General features: G+C 40.7%; 1 protein-coding gene across 1 annotated transcript; it reads right to left on the reverse strand.

Annotated features, from left to right (window-relative positions):
• Nucleotides 1-734: 734 nt before the first annotated feature.
• LOC139631071 (monocarboxylate transporter 2-like) lies at nucleotides 735-22,789 on the reverse strand. Its single transcript, XM_071495032.1, has 5 exons — nucleotides 22,538-22,789; nucleotides 21,430-21,650; nucleotides 13,789-13,932; nucleotides 9,674-10,486; nucleotides 735-3,659 (listed from the first exon to the last, which is right to left on the reverse strand). The coding sequence occupies exons 2-5, from the start codon at nucleotides 21,644-21,646 to the stop codon at nucleotides 3,346-3,348; spliced, it is 1,488 nt and encodes a 495-aa protein (XP_071351133.1). The 5' UTR covers nucleotides 21,647-21,650; nucleotides 22,538-22,789; the 3' UTR covers nucleotides 735-3,345.
• Between the last annotated feature and the right edge of the window lie 24 nt (nucleotides 22,790-22,813).

Below are 22,813 nucleotides of genomic sequence, written 5' to 3' on the forward strand. Positions count from 1 at the left end.
GATGAAAAAACGACACCAATTGCAAACTGCCTGAAGGCATGTTGTTCATAATTCTTGCTTTTTTTTGTCCTACAGTATTTTTCAACTAAGCATTGCCTTGTCAACCAACCACCTCTAAGGCCCTCTGGAGACACAGAAGTCTTTTTTACCATTGAGCATGGAGGACAAGGAATGAGGTTCTGCAGGAACACGCATTATGGGGAGGGCGGCCTGTAGCAGAGGGTCAGCAGGCCAGGGGGGGAGCAGGAGGTGAGAATAAATATAATAATGATAAACAGATTTCCAGCCGCAGTGCCCATTGCCTTGTCTCTGGGGTAACTTTCCACCTTGTCATGTCCAAAGACCTTGCATAATACTCAGCTAAGGGACAGGAGATAGCAAAAATGTGTGTGTATATGTGTGTTTGCGCGTGCATTTCTAATTTATTGGCCCACTGATTTGCTGATGTGTGTGAGGCTGCATGCAGTTCAGAGCACTCGCCTGGAACATTCGGGCCTTGCTTCATTAGGTGCTCACGCCCTTAAGCTGCTGACATTTCCAAACTTGTTCCCCAGTCTTCTAATTGTCGTGAAAAATTGGACACAGCCACCAACGTTGAGAAGTTGCGTGGTAGATTTTGATTTGATGGAATTTCTCGTGTCCGAGTGTCATTTACCTCGCTTCCTCAATAGATGATGAAGGAAATGAGAGTGGACTATTCATTCTCCTCATTTGCAGAACAAAATCATCACCCACAACGTACAAATCTGAGTTTATTGATACAAGACAATTTTCTGAGACATGACAAAAAAGGTATCATAATATACAGTACATATAAAAAATAAACAGTAAAATGGATGTGGAGTTTATTTAAGTTAACAATATAGTGTTATCCATAGTATCACTGGTACATTAAATACCATGTGTGTATAACATGTCAAAAGTTGAAATAAAGCTACAGCAATTACAGTTTTGTCATTTAACCATTTAGTAAACTCAAGCTTTCATTAGATTCTCTGGAACCGGGGACGCTCCCGCAGCTCACCTGAGTGTGCACCAGAAACAAGGCTGATTCTTTTGCTGCATATCATCCCCTCTCTCTCCCCTGCATTTCCTGTCATGATCTAATGTCTCTAATAAAAAGTAGAAATGATATCTCTGAAACAGAATTCAAAAAGCTGCCTCCTTTTAATATATATATATATATATATATATATATATATATATATATATATATATATATATATATAAATAAAAGGTGGCAGCTTTTTGAATAAATGCCAGCACAAAATTATTACGATATTGTGGAACACACACTATAGTTTATAAGGTCTTTCAGCATAAAAGTTCAAATTAAATAAATATTGACAAATATTTTAAGAGACTATTATTTGCTATAGAATAAAATCATAAGTCAATAGAAGGTTTTGTTACTGTACATTCATTACAGACTTCAGTGCTTAATGTATAATGAATTTAAAGTAACTGAAGAGGAGGTAAAGCATCAAGTTACCGGAAATACTTCCACATCTTTACTGGCAGCTACAGTATTTCATGTATGAAACTTACTGCCAGTTTTATAAAGTAAACACTGCAAGTGCAAATTATCTCATGGTCGTTCCCCTGAGGTTAGCCACATTAGCACAGATATATTAGCACAGACATATTAGCACTGATATTAGAGAGAGATAAAGAATGTGAACTGAACAGTGAGAAATCACAGAGAAGAAAAGCAGACGTGTGAGTTCATGACAATGTGACAACAATTATTGCATTTCATTCACTCTCACACATTAAGACTCTCTCATCTCATATATAGAGGTTGTGGTGCCTTACAGTATTAGCCACAGTCATTCAAGGTAATACAGTGCAGCCAAAGTCATCAGATACTGAATAAGGCATGTACACAGCTCAGCAGTATTAAAGAGTGGAGGTAAGTAACTGAACCTGGTTCAGTGTGTCTTCTGCACACGCTGCCATTCCTTCTAAAGACCGGGGCAAACAAACAAACTGTGTGGATGGACGATTAACTGAATTGAAGCTGCAACTAACAATTTCTTGAATAACAGTCAAATCTGTTGATCATTTATTCAATTAATCATTTCACTGTTTAGTCTATATAAGAGAAAAGATTGTTATTTCACTAAGCCAGAGTCTTTTTCTTCAACCAACAGAACAACCAAAAGATATCTGATTTACAATTATTTAAAACTGAGAAAAGAAGCACATTTCAGAAGCTGGCACCAGAATTTTTAGCCGGCATGGCTCTAGGGATGGTAATGTTGCTCAGTCAACCACTTTGGTCCAGACTTAATTGTCAGATGGATTGCCACGGAACATACTCATGGTCCCTACTGACTCTTGTGATCCCCTGGCTCTTCCTCTGAATATCTTGCCCTGTGATAGACGGTCGACCTGTCCATGCCGTTTCCTGCCTGCCACTTATGGCATGCGGTAAGTTTTCCAAGTAGGCGAGCAGAGCTGAAGAGCCAACTTTGATCCCAGGATTATATACGTGCGCAAACATCCAAGAAAATGCTGCTCCCTACTTTTGCTGACAAACCCCAGCCTCTGTCAATGTGACACAACTAAGCCCAGGAAAATGACAATCGCTGCAACGGCTGGTAGCCGAGCTAGCTTCCAAAGACAACAACCTACTGTGACCAAAAGCAGGTAGTAAAATACATGAATGCAAACAGGTCATAACAAATCTGTTATGGGCCAGAACGCTGTTGTGAGATGTACAGAGAGGCATCGTTCCAACTGATGTCTATTTTTAGCTTTAACTGGTCAAACACTGCTGGACTTGCTTGCCCTGACGGGACGCCATTGTTGAGCAGTATAGCTAATGGATAAATGGATGGTGCTAATTATTTTGCTGATTCCTTGACTTTTCCTCTAGTGTCGCTATCAGGTCCACTTTTCTGGTTCAGAGTGAAATGTTTCTGACTCTATATCAGTAAAATTTCCATCGGCACCAGCTGTACTTTGTGCTTTGTACTCATTAGTAAATGCCAGCATGCTGAACTAAGATGATGAACATAGTAAACACTGAACCCCCTAAACATCAGCATGTTAGCATAGTCATTGTGAGCATGTTAGCATGCTGATGTTGACATTTAGCTCAAAGCTCCTCTGTACTTAAGTGGAGTCTCACGTAGCCGCTAACGTGCCTGTAGACTCTTAGTCTTGTTTGCTTGTTAAAAGGTTAATTGAATATCAAAATGTTGCTTCAATGAACAAATCAAACATTGAATAAATTAGTGTGTGAGAAAGCTGGAATTAGTCATAGTGTGGTCATAGCACAAATACACATTAATGCTGTACAAAAGCCCCAAACAGCCATGCTAAATAGAGGAATCATATTTAATTAGGTGTTTCTGCGTCCTCCTGTCGAGGAGCTCGCTGGGCTCCGTTCTTATCTTTAGCCTCAGGCTCAGTTCGTTCCAGCGCTGCCTCAGGAGTGTGTTTCATCTCTGCCTCTAACACACCCGCCTGGCCCTGGGTCTCTACGGTTTTTTGGTTCTGCAGCGTGTCCTTGGCTTCCTTCTCTTTTTCTTTTTCCAGCATGTGGTAGTTGTAGATGTTCATGACGAAGAGAAAGAGTCCGCCAGCCGTGATCACTGAGCCACACATGAAGAAAAGGTACTTGTAGTCATCAAAGATGTCCACCAGTAACCCTATGTGGAGAAGGGCAGAGAGATGCAAGGAAATTATGATAACATGAACCAAGTGAAGAGTCCATTGTAAATATCTGAGGCTATATGATGTCCCAACAAAAAATACACAACTGTACACCATGACAAGCAAAACCCAATATGTCAGTGAACTGTATCTTCATTCAACTACTCTACAGGTTTGAAGATGACGAGGAAGACAAAACTGTGAGAGAGAGTGAACACAGGCCAGTTTGAGAGGAGTCAGAAATGACAGAGGGCCATTACACCCTTCCTGGCTCTCACTGCAGCTGTGGGAGGGCAATCTGGACGTCTGCTACCAAAACGAATCAGATGAGAGGCCCATTCTCAGAGCCGTACATTTTGAGCCCAAGTCTCCAGAAAAGTGACAAATGTGGTTTAGATCAGATTTAAGCCTCAAGGTTTTCAGAGTCTTAACTGCATCCTGCCTGTAGTCTCCCCCCACACTCCGCCCCTCACCTCCAGACACAGATCAATGGGAGAGTGCCACTATTTCTCTCTGTGTCAGCAAGTATGACAGTCTGTCCATCTCAGTGTATTACAACCCACCTTTATAACATTTCAGAGCCTGGAAGGAGTTTTCAATATCTGAATCATTTTGAGCAAGAATATGCTCTCCTCATGTTCCTCAAACTCAAAGTCTACATTAACAGAGATATCGTCAAATACATATATTTAACCTGTTTCAGTTTTTTTTCTTCTTCCAACCTTCAAGAAATCTTTGGTTCTGACTGTTGAGACTGCTGTTAAGTGACAATTTGGGAGGCATCTTTACTGCACAGTGTTTTAGTATCTTATCACAATCTATTCATTTCAAAGGCCAGTTACCTTGGTCAAGCTTCTTAAGTACACCAATTATCATCTTTACGACAAATAATGATGATAATTATGTTTGCGTGTGTGCGTGCACTTAAAGTACTTACACTAGGAGCGGTCACTTTGCATTTGGATCAGTTTCAACATTCTCAATGAAAGCTGTGTCATCTGATTGATAGCACTCATCTGGTGCATGTACGCCAGTGACCATCACCCTCATTAAGACAGTCCTTGATTGGCTGAGCAGTAATTAAGTCCATCTGGCATAGTCACCTCTTTTTTAATGTATTCACAGCTTAATTATGGCCAAGGTACAGGACTTTAATGATGAGAGTTTGAACTGAGCGTCATTAAACACCCAAAGCAAAAGGCTAATTACACCCACTTACCTCGCTTTCTCCTAATTGGATTGACCCGCAGGTTTTGGGGAACAGTAACAAGCAGACTAGTTAGGGGAGACATAACGATTGTGCCCTCTGGAGGAGAATGTTAGATGTGCAGGGGGGCACTTATTTACCCTATTAAATAAGCGCCTCAGAACAGGGTTGCACCAGAAAAACTGGGGGGCCTATAAATTTTCACCTCATTAAAACTCAAGTTGGAGGCAAAGAAAAAGTCTGTCAGTGAAACAATATGCACAGCTAATTAAATCATGTGCATGTACACTAAACCCTCTGTGTGTTTGTCCAGGACACTAAACAAGTCTCTCTGAGTGAACCCTGAAGTTGACATATTGATAGGTGCACAGACAGAGCACATCAATTCCTGGTGGAGGAGGTTACGCTGTGTGTTACTCAACAGATTTAAACTGCACAACACTACTATTCATAAGATAAAATCTTTGGATTTTCCTACAGATGTAACCAACAATTCTAACTCATCTGTCTTGAAGTTACAAGTCTGTTGTTGTTTGTTTAATTTTTTGTACGTTTTCAGTGAGAAATCTAAACAGAACCTCAGTGAGATCAGATGAGAAAAGCAGCGTTGGTTGCTACATAACAGACATAAAAGTTGATAACTAATGTTGGATTGAGTATTTAGGATTCTCTAACATGAAATAAGACAGGATGAAGTATGTTTAGACAGAATTCCTAAAACTAGTCAGAATTTGCATCTGTAATGCTAAATTGGGAAAACTCCTAAACCTTCCCAATTTAATGTAAGGCTGGAGACACACTGGATACATCATGAGTGTGTGGCGGCTGCGGAACGTCTTGGTCTTCATTTTGGCGCCCATGTTAACAGATTAGAGCGGGCACACTGCCTGCGTGAGACGCATGTCTCTCATGTCATGGATGCGTTGCGTGATCTAGAAGTTTGGCGTTTCACTTATTTTTCACACGTGACACACGCGTCTTGCAGCAAAAATAGACAGAGAAAAGTCAGACATCATACCAGCAATATTACACAAAACTGATCCCTTCCACTATAGTCTCTGTGTCTAGGCTGAATCTAAATAATGTCTGAATAATGTCTGCAGCTGCATGTGGAGACAGTGACATTTTCTGTCAAAAATAAATCAGAAATTAAATTAGCCTCTCTTAGACTCTTCAAGCTCAAGGACATGGCTGCCTGACAAAACCAGGTGAGTGACTGAGAGAGAACTGAAATGTTGTGTGTGGCTACTTGGCTGAATAAACATACCAATATACCACAGACCTGGCCCCAAGCTGAAAGCCTGTATGGACCAGCCCGAGAATGACAACAGCCTAAACCGTGTTATGAAGGCAAAGTCAAGCTGCTTGAGTCTGCAAAGCTACGATACAGCTGGCCTGACGCAGACCATTTAGATTCAGACTGTAACATTTATTTCAATCTACACATTCCACAAACGCTTATAAACTCAGTATTTTTTCATTGTGTCTGTCTCTTTTCAGAATTTGGTGAATTGGAAGTGGAGGAATTGACCACACACTTACAGAGCATCCTGACATCCTCTGTCAGAGCTGAACCCAACCCAGACCTGTGGACCATCCTCAAGACCAGACTGTATGAGAAGAACTATGTAAAGACCAGGCAAGAGATCAACAGGTTTTTGCAACACCAGCGGTCTAACATCCTCACCCTGGTCAGCCTCCTCCAGTAGCATGTGTGACCTGCTGACCGTTCAGCTCTCCCCTCCTTCTACAGAGGTTTATGACCCCAGCCCTGCCGTCCAGCTCTGGCAACAGGCTAGCACCCATCCTAGGAGGCCAGAATTCATAGAGGGGAAGAGGAACACTCAGGAAAATGCTGCTGAAACTTCAGAATCTGATTCTGACAAGTTTTTTTTTATTTTATCTGCCTAACTAATCAAATGTAAACATCAGATGTGTGTGTGTGTGTGTGTGTGTGTGTGTGTGCGCGTGTGTGTGAATGAGTCACAGCTCATTATTTGATTTGATTTTTTACTTGAACAAATGCCAATTATGAACTGATTATCAAAGTAGCTGCTGATTATTTTTATTAATTAATTAGCCATTGAATAGTTTCAGCTCCAACCTTGAACCGTCTTTACTACGACATAACTCAGTAAAGGTTCCTCCTCTTTGTTCTTGTGCCACATCTTCACTGACAAATCCAAATGTCATTGTTCAATGTTAACACTGAACTCTTGAAATGTCCACATTCTCATTAAGGTGTTAAGGTGTTGGCCTTGCCAAACTCAGTTGGCTCCTCACTTTTAACAAGTTTATCTGAAACAATTCTAACAACTACACTAGAACAAATATCTGCTTATATCCATCAGTATCACTAATGTTTTTCAGCAGTAATGCAATAAACTCTAAGTTTGGTACTGCACGTCTACTTTTTATGCAGTTTGTGTCCAGGAGAGTCGAATTATTTCAATATTATCTCACAACAAATTGCCAACGTCATCAGTAAGCAGTAATTCATTTACATGCTCAAAGTGTTCCCGGCCGCCAACAATACAGCCTCAATTCAAAGTGCTTTTCTTCTATGGATGGCAAATTGTCACTCAAAAACAATTTTCTCCAATGACTCCTTTTTCAGAGACAGTTACTGTTATTATATACAACGCCTCTGTTTTTACTGAATCAAGAGGAGTGTTTTTTATAGTGGGATTTTCAAAAGTGCACCACTGAAAATAGCAAGGAAGCAGAGAGGGTAAACAATATCCTTCTGATTACACAGTTATTTAGACCATGAAGATAGCTGTCCAGCACTTCAATCGAAAGCCCTATCAGTGACGGAAGAGTGCTGGGGATGTAAGTCATCAGATGATAAACAGCTTTTTCTCCCATTTGATGGGCTGGTAAAATAAAAATAAAAAAGTTCAGTATTAAAAAAAAACACGCTGAGTTTCACAACAAAAGTCCCCACTAACCACATACACTAAAGGGAAAAACTTTTGAATTATCAATGATATAACCAGAGAGGTCTGTGACAGCCAGTGATCTCATCAAGGTGATGTGACCACTGAAGCACCCACAGGAACTGTCTGGGACTGTGGGTGTGCTTCTGTGCTGTTCACATAAACTGTTAACTGTGAACTGTTAACATTACTTTGGAGTAGAGATCAACAGAGTAGCTTAAGGGTTCGTTGTACTTTTTAAATCATCCCGGTTTTTTGCTTTAATATCAAGAAATAAAAACGCTTTGCACAGCTCATGGAGTTATGGAGGTACAGTGCATTAAATCCCTTTACAGCCTCACTGCCACAGTTTGAACCAAAAATCCCACTCCTCCTCCTGGTCAAATATCTGAATACACAGATATGTGTTTTTACACATACTTTACTAGATTCATTGTAATTTTCACTTTCCAAGGATACCATTATCACCGATGTCCGATCACAAATAAACATCCATAAATCTGCTTAGAAATTATCCTAACAACTCCAGAGCTTCTCTGACAATCATCCTGATTTTAAATTACCTGCCGTGTCAAAGAAATCCAGTGATATTTGTCTGTACATCCATGGGAGCATTGCAAACAGGAATTTTGAAAACCTCTGATTTGGAGCACTGAAATTACCAAATCATTGCTAGAGCTAAAAATTTAAATCATACTGTGTGTGTGCCAAGAATGCACTTCCACTGTCAAAGCAACCTAAAAGTTTGTATTTGTATTTGGTTCAGGCTTTAATCCAAATTGGATCATGTAACCAGACCATACTCTTAACATACTTACTCATTTACTGCACAGAACACACCAACAGTGTGTCTAACTTTTAAGAGACCTTTTTTTTTTTTCAATATCCTGTTTCCAAGTTCACTCAACATTTTGTGCCACAGACAGATAAAGAAAGTCCCTCTTCCTATGCCTTGTCCCTCAGAACAGGGACCCGCCAGTGTTTTACATCACCTAACACATAAATACACGCAATCCAGAGGTGTGGCACCAGGCTGTCCAGGTACACTGTATGTTGCAACACCTGTAAACCTTTCACATTTTATCAGCGTGCACTTATTTACAGGCCCAAACGTTGTCCTTAAACTAATAACTCCTCACAAACACTCAACTTTTTACGAACTCTAACATTTAAACCAAATGCCTGTATAGCCGCTGGAGGATTTGAGACTCCGCAGCACCTTTGGTAGTAAAGTATACTAATGTAGTAAATGTAAAGGATGTACACAAACCTCTGCTTTTTTAGCATTTTGTTCCAAAAATTCTGAGCAATGAGTACAGCCAGCTTCTTAAAGCAGTAAATAATCATGACCAATTACTATTTTTTGTGGGCCCTCATGTGCCTGAAAGAACCCCTCCTCACCAGTGATAATCCTGCTCTGTCTTACAGCATGACACCCTCGGAAGCAACCGAGCTCTTATGCAACATAATTCACAGCCCACGACTGAGAAAGAGATAAACCCACAAATATGTTTAATTCGGTTTGCTCCTTTTTTACAAAGCAGCTGTCTCCAAACTGGCTATTTATGTATGCTGTAACAATGAAGTTTTTTTTCCCCCAAGTCCTGCATTTGTATGTTTGTGAGCCTACGTTATTCACTTCCCTGTGGCTCTTCAGGAGCAGCGTAAGGCATTTATAAACAATCTAAAGTGAGTTGAGAGTAAATACTTGTGCCTGTGTAAGAGAGGAACAGGCAGAGAGAGAGAAAGGCATCTGTACACACAATGTGATTGTTTGTGCATGGTTAGGTACCTAAATGTTTAAGTGTTTTCAAGCAAGTCAGACTGATTCTGTCTTTATTTTATATTCACTGTGCACATTTACCTGCAGCAGGTGGTCCCAGAAGCATGGGGATGCACTCGATGATGGTGACCAGCCCGACGGCACTGGGGAACCGTTGACTTCCCATCAGATCCATCAGGCATTCAAAAATCAGGGCAAAAACCATGCCAAAACTAATGCCAAAAAATACTGCATAGACCACCAGCAAGACATAGCTCTTCAGCAGTGGGCACAGTAAGTGGCATGTACCGTTGAAAACCATAGCAAAGCTGAAGAAGTACTGGATTCTGGGTCTGATCCACTTGCTGCTGGCTACCAGGCCAGTGCCAGGACGCACAATCATGTCCACAAAGCCCATGATCGTGAGCAGATAGGCTGCAGAGTACTCCTCTACACCTTGGTCAATAGCATAGGCTGACAGGAATACAATGGGCCCATAGGCACCAAAAATGAACATCATATTTCCTATGAGGTAAATGACAAAGCCTCTATCCTTGAAGAAGGACAAATCCAAGAACTTCGCAGTCTTCATGCAGCTTTCTTTTAGCTTAGTTTTGCGCTTCTTTGGCTGCTCTTCCACCATCTTCTGTGGTGAACCAGAGGATGGCTTACTTGGCGGAATAACAGGTCTCATCAGGGCTCCAGCGACGCAGCAATTGAGAATCAGACCTCCAAGGATAAGCAGACTTCCTCTCCAGCCAAAACTGTCCAGTAAAAATTGGTTTAGAGGGGCCAGCAAACATAGAAACACTGGACTCCCGGCCATGGCCAGTCCATTGGCTAAAGGACGCTTGACCAGGAAATACTTGCTGATGATGGTGAGAGATGCATTCAGATTTAAGGCGAGTCCAAAACCTGTGTGGAGACAGATTGAAAAATACACAAGTCAGATTCCAAAAACCTTCAGTGAGGAACCCTTTTTGAAGCGAAGCTCCAGAGGGTGCTCGCTAAATTACAATAAGACTGTTTCTGCTTGGTGGTCATTAAGCTTCAATCTCATTTCAGTTTTTATCACAGAATGCTGGAATTATTTCAGAAATAATCCCTCGTTTAAGTAGAAATAGATTAGACAGTCTGGGTAAAACATTCACTCTCTTGCCTTTTTACCCACAATTCAACTATAAGGTTCCATACTTTACACATTTTGAAGTTTTGATATAGTTTTAAGTCTTAAAAACCATCTCAATATAGTTTTACATCAACTCTCTCACATTTTTCCCTGGAGCTCTAGCAAGAACAGGGCGCTTTGTGTCCGTCTCTGAGCCCCTCTTCTGATTGGCTGACTGTTTTCTGAGTGACGCAGCACCAGGCCAACCACAGGTAATGGGTTGCAGCCTACAACATTAGCTTAGTGAAAAGAAATGCAAAAGCTGCAAAGACAAGTCAAATTATAAGATGATATGCGCTGGTATTTCAGAAAAATGAACTTTAACCACTGGCCTGTCATATTACCGTCTTTGGGAGGGCCGTGCAATCATATACCGGTTCCTGGTATCCAACGGTCATGCAGCGTCTCCTTGACATTTTTCTGTCTTGTAGCTTGAGCTTAGCGACGGAATGACTGCTTGGCGTTGTTTAATAAAGTTAAAGAAACATCAAGTTGGAAAGGTTAAGTCTGAGCAGGCCAGGCATGGCTGAGGCCTGTGATTATGTAGTTGTGACATGAGAATATCACAGAAGTCCTGACGGCTCGTTTTAAGGTACAGTTTCTGAATATGGGTTCATTTCTCTGTGTGCATTTCTTTGTGGACTGAGTGTTTTGATACTTTCACAGTATTCATATGCCTCCGTTATAATCAAATCAAAGAAGACATGGAAGTCTCACTTTCTACAATGTGGGACTTTTAAGATGAAGAGCTACAAGCAGTTGGTTAAGCTGCTATATTTTACCAATTTAATCTTCCTCTTCTCTGGTTCCATGAGAACCAAATTTAGCCTTTTTTGTTTATTTGTTTTTTTGTGTCCTAAACAGGATCACCATGTGATGTTCTGTAGAGGAAAGTTTATTTCAGCAACAGTTTTCTTCCATAAAGAAGAAACAGCAATCCTGATTTCACAGTACAGTATATATATAAATTTATCACAAGCGTGAAATATTACTTCACATTACTCTGACTTTAAATAACAATGATTCATATAGTTAGCCACATAAAATATGGTATCTCCCAGTCACTGGATTACTACTGTAAGTCTGTGTTACACACACTCTTAGCAGTAGAGAAGTTATTGTGTGTTAAAAATCTCATCAGATTTGTGACAGTTAAGAAAACATTTGGAATGATTTAACAGCTGAGGAAATCTCTGGCCTTCTAAAGATCAAGAATCTGGTAGTAGCATCTCCCTGCCTCTTTTAGTACAGATTTCTTAATTGGGAAGGAATGAAGGGATACTGGGTATGAAAGAGTGCATGAAATGTTATAAATGAAATGTGCTGCTAAAAAGTGAGTTACAAAATTAGCCTTAAGTAAATTAAAAGCATGTTAAGTTCTGACTGATTCTGACCTTTTGTTGAAATTCCTTTTGTTAAAGGAAAACTCCACTGTTTTTAAATGTTATCTTATTGTCTTTACTGGTACAGGTAATGATCAATACAGTAAAGTCCAGGAGTAAAGTCCAAAGTACCCCAGACTGTCCAGGAGTAAAACATAAAAACATGGACATCAAAAACTACAGCATCTTTTCTGCTGCCTATTCAACTATCAAACATCATTTTTTATACATTCATTCATTCTTTTTTTCTTTTCATTTCTAAGTAAAGCACTTTGAACTGCTTTTGTATGAGATGGTGCTATACAAATAAATTTGAATTAGTTCCCTTGCAAAGTTAGAATCATTTCAGTCTGTTAAAGATTTGGAGACTATAGCTCATGTTTTTAGTCCCTCTCGCCCTGACTACTGCAACTCTCTCTGTAAGAATCAGTCAGTCGGCTTTATCTCAGCTGCACCGGGTTCAGAATGCAGCAGTGAGACTCCCCTGCACTAACCCCGCTTCACTGGTTACCAGTGAAATACAAATGTTTTTAAAGCACTGCATAGACGGGCACAATGTTATATCTCTGAACTGCCCTATTTTAACATTTTGTTGGCTACTACCACTATCACAACTTTTTTTGCTCTATAAAGCCTATTTCTTGAACAATTTATCACTTGCACATCCTTTGTTGCCCTACATGATCTAAAAAGTGAACCTTTCAGAGCTGGAACATCCAAATGCTGACCTCTGTGCCTCATATGTACCCACCATTGCTTTTCTGCAACCTCGTATAATGACAATAAGCCTGACCTTGACTGTCCATGCCTATTTCAAAACGACATCCCGTCCTATAAAAGGACACAAGAATAATTACTTACTGCACACCATTCAATAAAGATTTTAACTAATTGGTTATCTCTTTGAATATGTGTGCATTTGTGTATGTATATGTGTATGTGTGAGCATATGTGTGCATGTCTGCTAGGGTTAAACTGCCTGATGCCTATGTGTCAGTGTGCCGGGGAACAGGGGAGCAGAGCAGGGCTCACATATGCCCCCAGGCACCACACATGGCACAGCCACTTGTTGGGCCTATTAATCCTTCACAGCAGTCCTTGGCAGGGTAATGAGCCTCGCAGGGTGGCAGGAAGTCCCCGTGTGACGACCATGATGGGAGCCTATGGGAGAGTACAGAGGGCCATGTAAGACCGTGCTCTCTGGGATCAGGGACAGTTCTGTCTTAATTACCATCCTCATTCTGTTCCCCTCGGTGGTCTAACTGCACCCCAGGAGCTGAGGCAGTTGCCCTGGGCCCCCGACAAACAGCACACAGCAGCCCAGTCAGGGGAAGCTGGTCTGGCAACCCAGATATTCTGACAGAATCTGAAAAGAGGCAGACTGCCAACCTCCCAACCCCACAGGGGATTAACCAGAGCTGATGGGAATGGTAAGCAAAGATGTAAGCAAGTCATGAAATTAACTGGCTCATTCACTTGATTGCAGAGCCACAGCTTCTTTGTCTTCGTTTTGGGCTGTGATCTCTTGGTCAACTAATTTTCTAAGGAACCCAAGGCCTGTATGCAATTAGTAGAATCCATCAATGTATTTAGGGCCTTTCAGGCATTAGTGTCGCAATGTACTGTAAAGACAAGACAATAGTTTAAAAAATATCCAAGCACTGTACCTCCAATGATGCCAATGAAAAAGTAGATGTAAATGATGGAGCTCCCAACAGAGGCAATTGCCATAGAGACCCCACACAACAGTCCACCCACTATTACTACTGGCCGGCTTCCAAAGCGATCGACCAGCACACTGCTCACAGGTCCTGCAAAGAAGAAGACAAACAAAGAGAGAGTGGTAAAGAATTATCATGATACATCTCAATACAAACAGTTTTAGCAATGAACTTACCCACTGCTAGTGATCAAGGGTTCAGAGAACAACAACACCAGTTCTCAGTCTACTGTAAGTCTAAACCAAGGGCAAAAGGACATCAATTCAGGTGATGGAACACCTCCACACTTTTGCATGACTGCAAAGCAACCTGGCAACTCATTATACTCTCCCGCGATAATGTAAAATACTACACTCAGTGATCAATCAGCAATTAAAAAGCCTTTTATATGCTGTCACTCTTCCCTTCATTCATAACCTTGCCTGAAAGACTGACATTGCACCACCAGTCTTTCTGCAGTTTTCTAATGAAAAAGTCTGTCTCCACCTTGCTACGAAGACCAATCCTTTGAATATATAATAATTCAAGTCAAACATATAGAAAAATGAGGAGAGGCTCAATCAAACTAATACACAGGCTGCCATGATTATTGAAACCTTAACATGCTGCTGCTTTTCAAGGCACTGGTAGGAAGGGCCTCTGTGTGGATGCTGATAATTAGAAACAGCCCAGTCAACAGTAAGAGGATTACATGTTTGGCAAACACCTACTGTCTTCAAGAGAATGTTTACCCAGGCTGATGATAAATTTACAAGCGGAAATCTCTTGGGCTGAAAAGTGAAGCCAACACAGAAGTGCCAAGAACTGCAGTTCCTCGGGTGACCACTTCAGGCGGGCTCCAAAAGCGAGTCAATCCTCATAAAGTCCTATCTTACACCAGGCACAAAGCACAACACAAGTGTCTTCGCTAGTTTCAGATCGATGCAGTTGTCATTTCCCCTTCCAGCGCCAGCATTGTTCTTGAGGCAGTGGAGAGTGATTGCACGATTGACCAGCACGAACCTGGTCTGAAGTCGGTGGTTCGCTGTTATTTAAAGGGCGTATTGTCAAGTTACAGCACAGAGTGCATACACTCTGCCCGTTACACACAAGCAGTGTGCTGAGATATTGGGATAAGTCAGGTAGAACATTACCGTACAGCCTCAGTCTGTCTGTCTTTGTGACATGTTGTGTGTTGTGTAATGTTGTCATGTTTCATGTATATCTCTTGGACAAACATGACAACGCTGTACATGAGGTGTCGTGCATGAGGCTCTGCAGAGAAGCCTTCCTCCTTACTGCCCAGTAAATCAACTTCAGTGTTTCCCAATCATCACCTAAATTTGTCCACCACAGTTTCAATAACATTTATTCACACTTCTCATTATATAAAAAAATTTTAACATTGTGATTTGTGCCGTTGCCTCTTTGTAGAGCTGTGTGCATCACACTGATTCACTCAGCCCTTCTCCGGCGCTCGGGGCACACAGAGCTGCTGCATGCGTGTGAAGGTCAGTCATGATATGTAATCAACTGACCACAAGTAGAATCTAACTCTGTGTGAAATACTGTGCCATTACAATAGCAATCCACCCAGGTGCAAGTGCAGCTGGCTTTTAAAGGGAATGGGACATGGTACTCTGATTGGTTCATTGCATGTTACACCCAAAACACTCCCATCATTAATTAAGAAATTAAATAAAACCCTTTTGAACCATGTGCATGGTGCAGCAACTGTTTTTTTTTTTTTTTTTGCTGGTAAAATAGTAAAAGTGACGTGGACTTCCCCTAAATGCACTTGCACCACACACTTCAGACCCTGCACTTTGGATCGTTAAAATAGACTCCAGTGTTGCCCAAATTTTCAGCAGAAATAGCCATGTTTACAACCAGGTACAAGAATAGTTTTGTGTCCATACCTAATGTGGGATGTGAATTTTTATATAATTCAGTCATTTAAAATATATTAAGGCTTAAAGTTCTGAATAATTGAGGGTGTGCTGCTTTGAGTGACAGGTGGGTGATTGTATGTTTGCCACAAACCAGCATGCACTGAAGTCCCTGCTCCACACACGCCCCACCTCTTTTCCCATTTTGGGATTAGTAGGAATTAGGTGGTCAGGCACTGCCAATATAGTCTGCAGAGCAGCCACCTCTGAGCTTCAAAACCACGCTTCTGTGGGTGGCGTCACGGTTCCTCAGTGGACTTCTAAGTGTACATATATACACACATAAAGGCAAATTTTGGATTTTAGTATTAGTTTTTTACTGTTGGTATATAGGGGTGGTTTGAAATTTCCAAACCAAGTCAATACCTGAGTCTCAGCAATGTTTCATAACACTTTTACCTGTTACCTGTAGTAACATTTTAGTTGTAAACTTTTACAATAGCATTTAGCAGTTTTTTTGACGACTTGGGAGCAAAACCCTACAACAATATTACCCAACAGTTGAGTATTCAAACATTCAGCAGACTAAAGTAATATCAGCTTTAGTTTTCAGTCCATCTGTCAAATCCAATCCATATTCATTCCCTTTTTAGCTCTGTTTTTGGTCTCTATCAACTGCTGAGAAAATTATTTGGCTCATCAGCTGCCAAATGCTCAAATATGTTCGACAAGTAAAGCAGGATTTTTAAAAAATTATGAGATGTGAACCAGTACAGTGTATGTGGACCTGCTGGAGTTTACAGTGCCATTGTGACCTAGGAGGGTTAGCTGACTCTGGCTATCTCACAGTGAATCCAGAGATAATGTCTAGGAGAGGGTTAGGCTGAAAAAAGACTGCACACTAATCTGATTGAAGAGATAATATTTTTGGCTACGAGATCTGAAGTCATGGAAGTCAACTGAATTGTGTGTGGACTCTCTTCAGTCTGTCCCTGACATGGAGCTAACACTAGCTAGTTACTCCATGCATAGCTGCACGGGAAAACATTTTTTTAAAGTATGCATAATGACGACATCCTTGAAAATGGTGCAGGTTTTTTATTATTCTTGCTCAACTGTTTTGCACATGCAGGCCTAAAAATATAGACGTGTCATGTTTCGGTTCTTTTTTTTTTCCATTTACCAAGGAAAACAATTTTTTAATTGGAAAATGTGTTAAGCATGTGGGTCAATGTTCACTTAACAGATTTTTTTTTTCAAGGAAACAACAGAGTTGCTCACTGCTGAATGTAAAATAAATTTAAGGTCCAGGAGTGACTGAGATTGATGAGAGCAGTGAGACTGGACAAAAAGAGCTTAGTTGTCAGACATAAAACCAGAACAATAAGCTAAAGGTGCTAAAAGAACTGAAAGGGACTGCAGAATGGTTTCATCACTACAAGCAACAGCTTTCATATTACACAATAGTCATTTGATCAATGTCAGTATAAAAATATTGATTAGTGCTTTAAAGAAAAAAAAGCCAAACTTCTCAAATGCATCAGTGTTTATTTTTGTCTTAGCACAAGTAAAAAATACTGACCCACATTAAGCATGTGGCTGGGTATTCAACGCCAAATTTAGGTACTTCACAGCTGCTTGCTGCTACTGACCCATTTAATTGCAGTGCTCAAAAAATATTAATGTTCGATACTCAGCCCTCCGGGTGGCACAAGTGCATTTACTTTACCTGGACTTTCCATTAAGCCGAGGACAGCAGCTTATTAAACAGAGGTGGGACCACATGGGCCAACATAACAAAACCTTTTAGGCCACAATAAAACACAGGTTTGACCATAAATAACAGAATATAACATTTTAAGTGTATTTCAGATATTTTGATTTCCTTCAGGCCCCTGTTTCTTAAAACTGTTGTAAAACATCAGTGCATTACTCCACATTCCTCCATACAGTTATTTACATTATGTCGTCATATTCCAGTGTGTTGTTCTTCTACAAACAAAATATTGTTATTCCAACAAACAAGAATAGAAATAAATAATAATAGAATAAAAGAGCCATGTCTACCGACTAATGTCACTGCACCGATGTTGCTACTGAGATCTGAAACACCTTTTTAAAAAAGTTGACAAAGTGAGAGTGAAGAGTTTCCTTTCATTTTTATCTTTCTTTCTCGTTTCACGCTGAGCTGTAAAGAACACCTTTATCTGCTGCACCAATGTAACTACTGTACATGAAATATAAGTATCCATCCTGATGTTATACAGTTAACCAGGTGCCTGCAGGGGTCAAAGATAGATCATCTTTCTCACTGTAGCTGTGCCACAATAGGGCATCTCCCACACTACCACCGTTTCCACTTCCATTATAACTTTATCATTTGGACTACTTGAGTCAGAGGTTTTCTGAAAATGCTGTCATGTCTCTCCCATGGGGACCCGGCGTCAGACCCCGGTGTGCTGAACCTTCCTCTGATATATAACCCCCGTCTCTCTCCTCCACTGGGTGACATTGCTGAAGCTTTGCCAAGGACAATATGATAAAGCCCTGTGCCTGAGCCACGGTGGAGGGGAATATTTCACCAGTTAGGCCTCCCTGAGTTGAGTGCAGGGGAGTCACACACCCTCTTGTTCTGTGACCTTGAAAGTGGCTAATGATTCATGTAATGCCTAAAAAAGACTATTATTTTGGTGTACTTTGTGTCATCTATCGAGTTTTCGAAAGTACTCCAGATGCCACAGTATAGTGTGGAGTGACACCAGACTTGTGGAAAAGTCATTTCAGATTACTCAGATTGCTTTGCCTGTTGTAAAAACCGTGGTGTGACATGTGTATCTTATATGATATTTGCCCAGGTGCAAATTTCTTGCAACATGTGCATACGTTCACCCATCTATCACACAGACCTTTTATTCTGCTGCTAATGTTGTCGCAAAAATTCAACCACTGAACCGTCAATAGTATGTTGTATTTGAAAGGAAAAGTAGCATTTTATATTTTATTTTGTTAGAAGATCAAAAGGTCACGAAGCCGCCAGCACTGTGTTGTGATTGAAACAATGGAATTGGTTCAGGCTAGCCCCATGAGAGATCCAGAGGATTTTTTTCCCCACTGTTTTCACACACATTTGATCTGTCAACCAGTCATCATTGACAACCCACAGCAGAGGTGACACTGACAGGACCTAATAAAGTTGAGGTTTGTTGAGTGTCAACAATAAAATAAGTAAAATATAGGCCACAGCAGAAATACACCGTTCTCAATACCAGGAAAGTGGGTTTGCACTTATTTGATTGGCCAAATGTCAACTTTTTTTGCCAGACAACCCTACATTTTTTTTTTTGGAAGTCCCCTGTTTTGACACCAACGGAGGGGTCCCATTCAGATGCATTTTATTATGCCTCCACACGGGCAACAGCCAGGGCCAGAAGAATATTGTTTTTGGGTTGTCCGTCCATCTGTCTCATTCTTTTGGATACGATGTCTGAGTAACGCCTTGACAGAACTTCTGCAAATTTGGCACAAACGTTCACTTGGGCTCAAAGATGAATTGATTAGACTTCGGTGGTCAAAGGTCAAGGGTCATGGTGACCTCACACAACATGGTTTTGGCCTTGTGAACACAAGATCTCAGTAACACCTTGGAGGAATTTCTTCAAATTGGGCACAAACATTCACTTGGACTCAAGGACAAACCGAATACATTTTGGTGGTCAAAGTCAACAGTGTGACCTCACACAACACTTTTTAGCCATTACTCAAGACTTCACACAGCGATTATGACAAAATTTCACACAAATGGTTATTGTATGACTCCGGATAAACAGGGATGTATTTTGAAATTAGTCTGAGTCACAGAGGCATACAACCACGAGGTGGTAATTCTAGTAAATAGCACTGTTGACTATCTCCATTCAGCCCGAAAGAGGCTACAAGACATATCTGGTCACAAGATTATCAAACATATACCAAAAAAAAAAAAAAAAAAGCCTACTCACAGCTCATAGACATTTTCAACCTGACAGGGGATTGTGATTACTAGCAGGCATTGGTTGGCTGAGAAAAGTCAAAAGCCAAGAAGGTCATGAACCACCACACTGAAGTAGTGCATGGATGGCAACAACTGTTACCCACTCTGACAGCGCTATTACTGGCCGAAATACAGTTGCACACATTGTGCCTCCAATAGGGACGTCACTTACATTTATTCTGTATGAACCTGAATGTTGAAGAGGACGTGCTAAACTGCTGTTAAATGACTTAGATTAAACAGTGTCAGTGTGTATAGTTAAATTAAAGTCAGGCGAGTAATACATGCTAACAACATTCACCTTATTAAGCAGCCTAAAGCTATTTCAGTGGGTGCAGTCAGTCATGTGAAGTCAATTTCACAATTTTCTATCTGGTCCAAAGGAGTCTCCAGCACAACCATACACAACAGTTATTTTCTTTGTAGAGAAAACAGATGCCAAACAGTAAAAAGCATTTTTCATTTGCTATAAAACTGTAGTTTACTTACACTAATTTTGGCCATAATGTCGATTGATGTCTACTTCATTTCATTCATTCATTCTCATACAGATGTGTAACTCTGCAGTCAGCTAAACGTTAGCTGTAGTCTTTGTGGTGTGTTCGAGTCTAACTTTTAACAGAAGTTGCAAGGTGATCTAAAGAGTGTTTGATCAACAGACCATTATTAGTGCTGGTTCTTAAAGGTGAGCTTGGTGTGTCAGAGCCCTGAGGGAACACAACACAATAAAATACAAAAGGAGCAAGAGAAAAAAAGCTCAACCTGGTTTACCTGCAGGCTATTGTTTGCCCGTCAATACAAAAGTATTCTCTAGTCGTGTAAAGAGTATTGATTCAGAGGTGTTGGCTACAGAACCTGTGATGGCCTGAAGTTATGTGAATTTCGAACTGCTCTGCTCCGACTTTCTATATAACATTATAGTATTTACTGTAACCAGGTGGTTTTATTGATGTAGCATGTCTGCTGATATTAGCTTACTGCAGATATATCAGCGTATGTTGGCCAGTAAGTCACTAAATCGCAGTACAGCAATGCCAAAGATATGTTTGAGGTAGGTTAGAAATAGTTTCATAGGGTGTACAATGGAACGGATTTTCACTGTAAAATATCTTGCTCAGTACGTATCTTAGTCACAGTTTTTTTCAAAAATCAAGAAAAGAATATAGGGAATAAGAAAAGAATAAATGGCGTTTTTTACATCTTTTAAATTCCCCATCACTATTGGTACAGGCCTCAAAAAATCAGTATTGGTAAAGCTTGGTGTGCTATAATAATCTTTAACCTAATCATATTGAGACAACAGCAATACTAAAAATAATCAATTAATTAGAAATAGCTCAATTCTCTTATAACTACTTTGAGGGACTCTGCACATTCTCAGCAACTTATTTGGGTGTTTTATTACATGAAGTATACAGTATTTTGAGCTGTGCTCACCACACGAGGACCTCGATTTGTACTGTTTGTACAGCATATTTTTGTATTAGATAACACAACAAATTTTGGATCTACAGGATCATAAAATGTGATTGAAAATCAGTGTATTTGGGGGTAAAATCTGTAAACAACAGTAAGCTTTCCAAATGCTGTGATGGCAATGACAATGTGCCCCTGCTTGAATGAGATCCCACTGATCATTTTTCCAATTGGGAAAATAAAACATAACAAGCACTGATGGAATCAACTCACCGCCTGCATACATGGCAGCTAGCATAATTGAGGAAATCCATGCGGCTTCACTGTAGCTGGCCCCTAAGTCGTCTTGGATTGCTTTGAAGAAAATAGACAGGGCTTTCGAAGTGGAGTAGGCGAATCCAATGGAAATATGGGCCCCAAATACCACCACCCAGCCCCAACCACCATCCAGGGGTTTGTAGCCCAGATCATCTGCTGGTCCAGGGGACATGTTCCTGTTCAGACAGTAAAGAGACATATGTGACATGGTATTATCAAAACAAAAAAATGCATATTGTCAGTGCTAATCTAAAAAGTGCTTAATTATGTACCATATATATATATATATATATATATATTCATAAATACATGAATAAGTGATAGTTTTACCTACAGATACTGTACTATCTCTAAACTTTGTGCCAGCAAATGAGTAGCCAAATTTCAAAGTAAGACTTAACATATCAATCCCAGATTAACAGTTTGAAACATGGACTAACAAGTGACAACAAAATCAAAGTTTTTATTGTTTTCTGATAATGTGAGAGTTGTGTTTACAAAATTCATGTTTGTAAACACAACAGTAGGCTACAACTGGCATAGCAAGTATGTGTGATGTGAAACACAAAAGCTGCTTTTTCATCATCAAACCAAGCTCTTCAGTCGTAGTGTAGCGACTATGAGCTGAATGGCCATTTTAAAAAGTAACTGAGCTTTTAAATGATTAAGTTCACAGCTTATTTTTGGCCAACACGAAAAAGCATGTGACAGTGTGTCTGATATGACATGCGGTGTGTTATTACCGCAGTATGAACCAGTTTCGGCTGTTTGTGGAGCAGCCAGCCCGGCGGACAGCATCTGTAGTTGTGTCATATGTGCGACTCTATGCGCGAATAAAACTACAGCCCATTCAAACGAGACGTCGTTAATCGCCCCACACACAAAAAAGAGTGTGCAGTGAAGTCCAGGTCTTTCAATGAAAAGAGCCCAAGTCGGCAGGAGTTACTAGACACGTGGACGACAGAGATCAGCGACAGTCACCGCGCTGATAAAAGCCTCCAGCCCGACACACTGCGGCCGGACAGGCTCGCCAACATGACCCACCAAGTCCGAGGGAGCTTACCGTTCACCGAGAGCCCACGCAGCCGTCTGTCTGCTCAAAGTTACACACCAAAGTTTCAGCCTGCTGCTTTATTTGACGTCGGATCACGTGGTACATCGGTGTCCTGGGGGGGTTTTGTCTCGCATCAGGAAAACTGTCCCAAGAGCCGCGTCTCCTCTGCGTGTTGCTCAGCCTGCGGGTCACACTGCTGTCTGCGGGGTGACCACAGCTCGGCACCGGTGGAGACGTGTCACTCTACAGGGGTTTGATTGTGCTTTTTACCCACTCACACACACA

The sequence above is a fragment of the Trachinotus anak genome, unplaced genomic scaffold (assembly GCF_046630095.1).
Source record: "Trachinotus anak isolate AG129_WGS33_773 ecotype Australia unplaced genomic scaffold, CSIRO_AGI_Tana_v1 ptg000013l, whole genome shotgun sequence".
In the NCBI taxonomy this organism is placed as follows: domain Eukaryota; kingdom Metazoa; phylum Chordata; class Actinopteri; order Carangiformes; family Carangidae; genus Trachinotus; species Trachinotus anak.

Coding starts and splice junctions, on each gene's coding strand:
- LOC139631071 (XM_071495032.1), bottom strand. CDS start 21,646: ATGTCCCCTGGACCAGCAGATGATCTGGGCTACAAACCCCTGGATGGT. Junction 13,933..21,429: donor AGCTGCCATGTATGCAGGCG/GTGAGTTGATTC, acceptor TCTTCTTTGCAG/GACCTGTGAGCAGTGTGCTG. Junction 3,660..9,673: donor TCTGGGACCACCTGCTGCAG/GTAAATGTGCAC, acceptor TTCTCCACATAG/GGTTACTGGTGGACATCTTT.